Below are 9,453 nucleotides of genomic sequence, written 5' to 3'. Positions count from 1 at the left end.
TCACAGACATACCTCCTTTTACATCCAAAAATCGAAAGGCATCTTCTACTGTGAGGAAATATCATGCAATAAATATTATCTACCAGCAGGAGATCAGTCGGAGTTGTTTTGATTTGTTCAGGGGACAACCTTCACTGTCAAGATGTGGAAACTAAATAATAGAGCCACCATTTTTATTTCAAATCTGTTTAATAAGAGAGTGAAACTGTGATATTTTAACTCAAGATTTGCTAAACACTAGCCCCATGCCAGCTGAAAAAAAATGTATAATAACGGAATCTTTTAATGATTTACTTTGATAACTTAACATGGTATGTGATTTATAACTTACAGTGATTTATAGATTTACATATTTCAAAACAGAATACACAGTTTGAAGGAAGGTTGACATGTTACACTATCTGTAACAATTGGCAATAGTCGGATTTAGCAAAAAAATGTCTATGCACACATACCAAAACAGTTATATTATATTTGAATAATTCATTGGATTTTGACCTCAAACCCCGATTTAAAATAAAACCATAAAACTTGATTAATTAACTGTGACTGTACAACCTCATGCTTTTTATTATGATGGCTCAATCCAAGTTTTTTCTTTTTGCACTCCGCTGTGTGACATAACAGGTTGATCTTGGCTTATTTTCAAACTAATTTACATTTTTGCTCCACTATGGGTCTAACATCCTGTAGTACCTACATAAACTAGCCGCTGACTAGGGAAGAAAAAATAACTCCAAACTCCATTCTTTTTGGAAAGTAGATAGAACCAGTTCAGTCATGACTAACACATCATTTGTTCTGAAAGAATGAGGCTAAAATATACAGTATAAGTTAGTTATATACAAGTTTAGCATATTAGAGTTGTATCTACTAACTAGTCTTTGATAATACAACAGTTTCAGAGCAAATTACTACAATGCATCAAAAAAATAATGCTGCTCTGTGTTAATTAAATATAAGAAATTATTGGCTAATTGTTATCAATAAATTACCACATTTAAAATATGTATCCTTCACTCACAGGCACAAACACAGTAATCTGTTTTTAAGTTAATGTTTCCCACATTTGAGTCAGATAATTCAGTTCCTCTTGCAGGTTTTTAACCAGAGTGCCCACTCTGCCTGAAAACTTGCTCTTATTCGACTTGTTCAGCTTCTGACCTTTCTTTTCCGTGAAATACTCATCAAATTCCATTTCGAATTGCTTAAGCATGCTTTCAGACGTCACCCCTCCAGGGTTGTTAGGAGACATCTGCCTGCTGTTGTAAAGGTTGTTGGACAGATCCGCCATCCTCAGCGCGTCTGGGTGCGCTCCCGCCCTGCTTAGCTCCCCAATGTTGTGTCTTTGCAGCTCCTTCATCAGACAGAGGATGTAATTCAGGCAACGTTCCGGGTCGGCAACGTCTGACTTGTAGTCATTCACAAGCTTCTCGACTGTCTCCCTGTTCACAATCTTCTTGTTGGCTTTGGCGACTTTCGCGCCGAAACCTCCTGCCGATGTTGCGACAATGCCAGCCCCAACAGCTGTTGCGATCAGTGAGGTTCCCATGGTAACAGGGGCCAAGGCGATGCCCACCACTGCGGCCACGCCTCCGACTGCACTTGTTGTGCCACCAGCTATTCCCATGGTTTTATTTGTTTTCTGCACTTTTTCCAGTCTTTCACAGATGGCCTTGAACTCTTCGAGGATCTTCTGTAGGTGATCCCTGCGTTTCATCATGAGAAGGTGGTAGAGGCGCCGGGCTTTTCTCACATGCATGGCCTGCTGATGGAAGGCTCTGCAGGAGAAGACAACGGAGGTGTATGAAAACAATACTCTGCTGCCGTAAGAGCAGAGGAAAGGAAGTTGCTAGTTTGAATTTCTTACCTCATTTCATCCTCCATACTGAGGCCAAACAGTGACAGGGTGTTAGTTTGTCCTGGAAAGAATACATGCAAACAGATTAGATACAATATTTGAATATTTCTGATCAATTACACTGCGTCTTCCTCATAGCAATAAGGCCAAATAGGTACAAGCAGACCTATTTGCTAGACTTGAGTAGGCTCAACTCTACTCAAACAGTTTGGTTGCTTTTCCATTACAATTGACTAACATCTGATGGGTGGGTTTATCATAAATTTGGGTGACACCAGAGCCAAAAAGGTAGAGCTATGAGATCTGTACATGACACAAACTTAACGAGACAGTGGAGGACATCATGTAAGCTATACTGAACAGTTTGCTCAGTCTCTGGCTGTTTGTCAGACTCAGTGACTATTGTGAATTTTTAAAAATGGCTGATCGGATTATTGAAGGAAGTCGTTCTTGTGACACAGAACGACTGGTTACAATCGGTAAATCAATCCGTCATTGATTGACCAGACGATCAATGACCGACAGCCTTCTGACATTGCGTTTTCATTTGTGACATGCTTAACTTTTTTCAAGTTCTTAATCCAGAATGAGGAGCAGGGTGTCAAAACAAATGATTGATTTTAATGAACTGTCAGATTGATTGGTTTATAACATTTTATGTAACATCATTAAAATTCTTGTGTAGTTTTTAAATCAAAAGGAACCAACACAGTTTATTACCGTTAGCCACAGGACAACATAACAATTATCTGTAAAGATGTACTTACTAGATACTCTCTTAAACCAGTGCAGCAGCTCAGTGACATCCTACAGGAAACAGATTATTATTTTAGTCAAAAACAATGGCAAGAAATGGTAGGTAATTAAAACGTGCCTCAGTTCAGCTCCAGCACAGAAAAACTACTTAATAACTTACATCTTGAGAGAGTTGATATATGTCACTGTAGATGCTCAGGCTATTGTCTTCATAACGAGCTTGTGTCCGTGGCTAATAATGTTTCAGATAAATAGACAAATGAGTAAAATGTATTTCTGTCTGAGTTTTGCAACCTATGGCTTTTTTGAGGTCAGTGGAAACAGTTTCTTACCCTGTCGTAATAATCATCCGGTAAAACTCTTGTGTAGTGAGGGTTCACGCTGTCAGTGTATAGAGATGATCCTGAAGTGTAGTAAGGTTCAATTTCAGGGTCGTACAAAGACGATGTTTCACTGCTCTGTAATAGACCACAATGGATTCAATGTTCAGCTTTGATGTCAAAGTAATTAGTATCATTTTCTCAGTAATGCTGACGCTTTCAAACAACAGCTAAAATTCAGAAAATCAACAGCAGTTGAAAGGTGAGTTCAATAAATTAACATTTCTGACTTTCTATTGACCAGTCACACAAAATTCCATCAGAAAAGCTAAAGTCTGCAGTTGTGATGTAAATTAATGTAGGAAAGTTCATTGGTGAGGATGGGCTTTGGAGCAAATATCTTAATATTATCCGCCAAAGTGCTGTTTGGATGCAGAGAGAACATTATGTTTGACTAAAGACAACGCCGAGGTGGTCAAAAAGCTCCTTGGGGTTCCCCCGGAGGAGCTGGAAGAAGTGGCTAGGGAGAGGGAAGTCTGGGCCTCCCTTCTGAAGCTGCTGCCCCCGCGACCCGACCCCGGATAAGAGGCAGAAAATGGATGGATGGATGGATAAAGACAACTAGAGAAATAAGTTTTATCCACCCTGACGCATTGTGCCATATGTGTTATGATCTGGAGTCAATGGCCAAAGTCACATATTGCCAAATCAACAAATTGACTAAAAAACATCTTGCAATTGAAAAATTCTGCATAGAGAATTTGACTGGGGTAACAGTGGACTAAATAAAGGCATTATATCAATCAAGCTGACCTCAAAGCTTTAATTCAAACATCAAGACGATGTGAATTAAACCGATAAAAAATAGCTGCACCTCTTTTAACTACCGTATTTTCCAGACTATAGAGCGCACCATACTATAAACCGCTGGTATCTCTGCATTTTATGAGTGTGAAGAAATTTCTCCATTGTGCCTGCTGCTAGCAAGTGCTTGTTCTAATTGAAAAGTAGCGCTTTCTTCTTTGATTTCCATTTTTGACTTCCAATGATTCACTTCCTGCTAAAGCGCCCCCTGGTGGTTGAAGAAAAATTCACAGAAAAGCCGCACCAGGCTACAAGCCGCATGGTTAAAAGCGTGGGGGGAAAATAGCGGCTTATAGTCCAAAAAATACAGTAAATACCCTTTTGTGTTTGTCTAGGAAATGAGTAGCACCGTCCTACCGTTTCGCTTGACAGGTCCAACACTGAGGTACTGTGATAGAGATGCGATCGAGGCCCATGTCTGTTTCTGTTGTCTCTATGCTAGAATTTAAAATATGGTTACAGCATTTGGAAAAGAAACACACTTGGAATTATCTGGTGAGAACGTAATCTGATCAAAATGGTAATAAAAATATAAGAGGAACTTAAAAAAATACCTTACCTGGGAGGTAGGATTTCCTTTGTCGCAATAAATAGGGTTGATAGGTTCCAGGCGAGGAGGAGGGAGAGGAGGTGGATTCTTAAAAAGTGAATAGAAAAAGTAAACAAATACAGAATCATGAAACACCAAAGTGAAACCAGCTTTGAAGTAATTTACTACTATTCAAGTCAGGTATAGGTAGAGAGAGTACTTTGGGGAAATACCCAAAAGGTGTAGATCACTGCTATTTCAAATACAGAAGCAGTATTTTAAAAGGAAACCCAAATTACTTTGCCATAATACATACCTTTACACTTGTATTTGAATTTGTTCTTGTCCTATTATACTGTGAAGGGTCTGCTGCTGTTGAGTACGGACCTTTGGACCCGGGAGGTAAAGGTGGAAGGAGAGCTTGGCGAGCAGACCGAGGTGTCATGTAGTTGTCTCTGTTTTGGTGACTCTGTTCATGAAATGACATGCAAAAATACTTACTGGTATTTGACTAAAAAGGGCAAAAAACCTTGAAGATAAAAACTGCATTGATAAACTTGACCAGTTACTGGAAACTGAGTATTTGCTTTACGTAGAAAGTCTTACCTCAATACTTGACAGGTCCATCATTGAGCTGCTGTGATGCAGAGGTCGAGATGAAGGTGAAGCTCTATGTCCGCTTTTCTCGTCTCTGCCCTGGAATTAAAAATACGGTTATTGCGTTCAGGAAACAAGCAGATGGTGAAGCTTTTTCAGAATTTTCTTATGAGAGAGTGATCTGACCAAAATGATAATGGCAATTTTGGGGAAATACCCAACAGGTGTAGATGTTGAGCATTGGTGTTTCTTAGTAAAAATACTAAGTAAGCCAATTTCCAAATTTCTAAAACACACACAAGATACAAAAAAGAAAGCATATGTTTAAAGCATATATTTGCTGTAATACATACCTTAGCACTTGTATTTGAATTAGCTCCTGGGTTATAAATCTCTGGACTTTTTGCTGCTGTTGATTTTACACTTTTGGTCTTGGGTGGTATAGGTGGGAGGAGAGGCTGGTGAGTGGGGCGAGGTGTCATGTAGTCGTCGGAGTTCTTCCTTCTTTCGTAACTCTGGTCACGAAATGACACACAAACATTTTTGCATCAGCAAGGCAACGTGAGAAACAGAAAAAAGTCAAATATATTCCACTTACTGCATCGTTCTTTGTGTTGCCTGTTCTGTTTGAAGACTTAGCCGGGTTGGTGTTGTGGGTCTTGTCGGTTCTGACGTCATTGTAGGTTGGGTCGGCTGTGCTAGAGACGGTTGAACCGGGTCTTCTGGAGTTGTGGGATTTGGAAGCTGTATTAGCGTTGGTGGTCGTTCCAGTCTCGTAGGTTGTGTTAGTGCTGCAGGTTGAGCTACTCGTACAAGTGGTATTGTCTCTGTTGGAAGTCTGTGATGTGTTGGCATTGTATGCTGTTTTTGTTACGTAGGCTGTGCTGGCGGTGTTATCGCTGTGTCCTGAGTTGATCGTGTTGATGTAGTTTCCTTTGGTTGTGTTGTTGGTGTCATGTTGGAGATTTAGTTTGTCTTTGCTCCTGAGGCGAGGTATAGGCCTTGGTTTAGCCTCTGGCTGACTCACATCTGGGTTAGAAGTCTGAAACAAACGGGTTAATATCATTGAAACATGTCTAAGTTACTATTTCTCCACATTTTAAACATTTTAAGGTTCCATCAGATTAAAAAGTTTTTTTGTTTGTTTGTTTGTTTGTTTGTTTTTACCAGTAATGCATCCGGGTCTTCATAGATAGCTTCAGATCTTATGCTCGTAGACTCTTGGGTCTTAGCTTTCCTTGGGGGTTTTAGTGGCTTTAAAGAATAAATAATGAGAAACGTTAAAGACAGTAAAGCTTAAGACTGTCTCAACAATTTTTACCATTTTTACCTTACCATAAACTCATAACTTGAAAAGTACTTTAGCTGAAAAGGTTTTTCTCTTTTTTGCAGCTGACTATCTGATTCTGGAAACCAATGTATCTCAAGAATCAACTCTAGAAATTTACTGAAAAAAAAATTACTTGGTGTTTTGCCTGGGTGAAGCATGTTACACAGCCTTATTTTAACTTTTAAAAAATTCTTAAAATTTTGTTTTCATTTTTAAAATTTGTAGGTTTGTGTTATAACTAATAATAAGCTCAAGAAAATATAATAAACCTGCAGTAAATTTGTCATAATCTCGGTTTGCCCCATAAAAACAAACTTTAATCACAACTTGTTAGGTTGAATCAAAATGAGAAAGAACTATTTGACATAAAACTTGTCAAATAGCTGACCAGAATTTGAGTTAAAGTGCTAAATACAGAAACCTATATATGGAGCCAGACAAACCCAGCATGCATTTCTACACCTTTTGTTGCATTCATAGCGTTTGAAAAGAGACTGTCTTTCACACCTGTGAGTGAGGGACGTCAGTGGAGTTGCTGCGATAGATTCGAGGTGGGAGTGCAGGTGGGACTGCAGGTCCAGTGGTTTCATCTGGAGCCTGAAAGGAATTAGGATGCTGTTATTGTCTAAAAGTCTACTGAGTCTGCTGATATCTCAGGTGAGCATCTTGTAAAACGTTTGCAGTTTGTGACGTTAACCTCAGCAATCTTTGGAATTCTTTGTCCAAAACATGTCAACAACACTTGTTTTTTTTCATCATTCATTAAGTCTTTGGTCCTCTGGTGGCACAAGATCATATCTGTGTTTGCACAGAGTGAGAATTGCCTCTTTTAACTGCTTCCTATAATAGGCAAGGTATATTTATATGTTCAGAACCACTCTTAGAAATAGCTTTGCGGGAAAATAAATGTATTTATTCATGTAAAACAATAAATATGTTAAATTCAAAATTATATTAAAATGTCAATGATGAAAATAACAGTTAAATAAAGGTTTATAAAGAGTTTCTGTACATCTCAGGTTTTCAAGAAGTTGCCAGCTGTTCACATGGTTTATACCTGATAAGATACTTTTAAAATTAATTATTAATACAACGCTAAAATTTTACAAGATCTTACAAACGTCAAGCCAAAGCAGTAAATTAAAAAACTGGTCTGACGGTCCAATTTCCCGCTGTTAGTCAGAATCCTGGCAGCTTCATTTAGGATGAATTGGATCTGACTCAAAGACCAAAAACTATAATTACAATAATGTAACCAGTCTTAAATAAAAGCTTCCGCCGGTTTTCCTTCACCTGTTTTGATAGGAAAACAATTGTGTGAAAATATCTCAGCGGATCATTTTGTTTTGCTCAGATTTATTACTACCAAATGAATGTGTGTTGAACACAGCACTAAGATTTAATAAGACACCAAGTTAGATGTTTCTGATTGATGCATTTTTAAATGTTTGTCTTTTAAAACTAAATCAAAGTGTAAATGCTGAGATTAGCCAATTCCACCTAAAGTTCTCTTTGTTGTGCGATGCGTTGAGCAGGACACCTGAAGTTCATCAAAAATGAGTCAAAGGATAAAAAGTTGTATTTGTCCAGCTTTACCTGTGACAATCAAAACAATGAAAAAAATAAAACCAGCAGCTATAAATTGTCACAAATGACCTTGTTTTTACTTCAGCTGCGTTTTTAGGCGACAGAGAGTAAAGCTGTATCCCTTAACACATTTTCACTAAAAGTATTTTTATTGTAAAGTTGTTTTGGTTTAAAGTGCTGCCTAAAACGCAATGTGTGCTTTTTGAAAATATTATTGGATAATTTATGAAAGATATTTTCTGAAAAATGATCTGATTGCATGGCACATGCCTTGTTGTTGTTGTTTTAATTCCACAGCACTGTTGGATATTATGTTTACTTGTTTCTGGAATCCAGTCTTACAGATTCCTGTAACAGGACATATTGCAGGTTTTCTCTACACATTAGTAGTACTGACATTGTTTCTAATCCCGTTTTTTTCCCCCCAAGAAGCATCAGTTTTATTTTTGCTGTGCTTTGTTTAAAGAAAATCTAGGATGATGTAACGTATAACAAAAGAGTGAGGCTCAAACAGGTTTGTTACAGTAATTAACCAGGAATCCACTTTCAGCAAGCATGTCGTAGCCTTCCGTACGGGAAACCTTAAAGGAAATATGCAGCTCTCATATAACTCTCTGCAGGGTTGAATCTCAAGCCAGGAGTTAGGTTTTTTTTACCCATTATGTTTTAATTGCAATTGCTTTCACTTTGAAACAAGCTACAGAAGTAAATTGACTCTTTTTTTATTTCACATCCCACATTGGACAGATGTTTGCTCTCAATCAACCCACCTGCTTTAATGTAGCACTTTCTACTCTAACATTGAACATTCTGCATGGTTTCGGAAGTCTTTCCCAACTTGTGCAACTCCACTACTGACTTTGTAAAATGTATATCCCAAATAACTCAAGGTGTAACACATTCAAACTGCTGGAAAACAAAAATAAACACTTCCTTTTTCCATTTGTCTCATTTTCAGGAACATAAGTTAAACTCACTCATCCAGCATAAAGATAAATTTGGTTTTATTCTTACTGTCATGTTCCGGTCCCAGAGCTCTACTGTCCCGCGTTGGCTGGTGAGCATAAACCCAGCTCAAATGATCGATTTCCTGAAGTGCCTTCACATTTGTGCATGCCTCTTGAAAATGCCAAGGCTCCACCTTTTCCCATTCGGTATCTCCATCTGCAGTCCAGATGACTCTACAGGTATACGTATGCACGATGACAGAAACTGCCTTGAAAGATAGTGGAAATATGTGGGAGGATCCTATTTTCACTGCCAGACGGACTTACTGTACATACATATCGTCTCTTGGAAATCTGCAAACTTACATGCCTCATTTCTCTAAAGGGAAGGTTTTCAGTTTGAATTATAGTAACTTTACCTAAAACCATCTTTTACTCCCAGCTTTATAATTGAAGATGAGCAGCTGCTTTTGTTAGTTGTTTGTCTGTCAACCAGATTGACAGACAAACTGCTTGTCTGTTTGTGAATGTCATTGTTTTGCTTGAGCGTAATTTTCTGTCTCTGCGGTTTTCTTGATAGGGGACTTTTATCTCAGACTTGCTCAGCAGGCCCGACTTGTTGTCTTTCTGGAATCACCATAATGCCGAGTCATACCCAGGTG

The 9,453-nt window shown here is 38.3% G+C and overlaps 1 protein-coding gene across 1 annotated transcript; it reads right to left on the bottom strand.

The window, feature by feature from the left end:
* On the bottom strand, positions 1-8,957 carry LOC106964597 (uncharacterized). Its single transcript, XM_015060213.1, has 14 exons — positions 8,859-8,957; positions 6,765-6,854; positions 6,095-6,181; positions 5,526-5,969; positions 5,281-5,442; positions 4,937-5,026; positions 4,647-4,799; positions 4,361-4,438; positions 4,159-4,239; positions 2,950-3,075; positions 2,778-2,849; positions 2,629-2,668; positions 1,871-1,922; positions 1-1,781 (listed from the first exon to the last, which is right to left on the bottom strand). Exons 1-14 carry the CDS (start codon positions 8,907-8,909, stop codon positions 1,049-1,051), a joined length of 2,259 nt encoding a protein of 752 aa, XP_014915699.1. The 5' UTR covers positions 8,910-8,957; the 3' UTR covers positions 1-1,048.
* Between the last annotated feature and the right edge of the window lie 496 nt (positions 8,958-9,453).

The sequence above is a fragment of the Poecilia latipinna genome, unplaced genomic scaffold, assembly GCF_001443285.1.
Source record: "Poecilia latipinna isolate Pla-1442-1.1 unplaced genomic scaffold, P_latipinna-1.0 Scaffold1694, whole genome shotgun sequence".
NCBI classification, from domain to species: Eukaryota; Metazoa; Chordata; class Actinopteri; order Cyprinodontiformes; family Poeciliidae; genus Poecilia; species Poecilia latipinna.
Note: the sequence above shows the minus strand (reverse complement) of the source record. Positions and strands in the feature narration are given on the sequence as shown.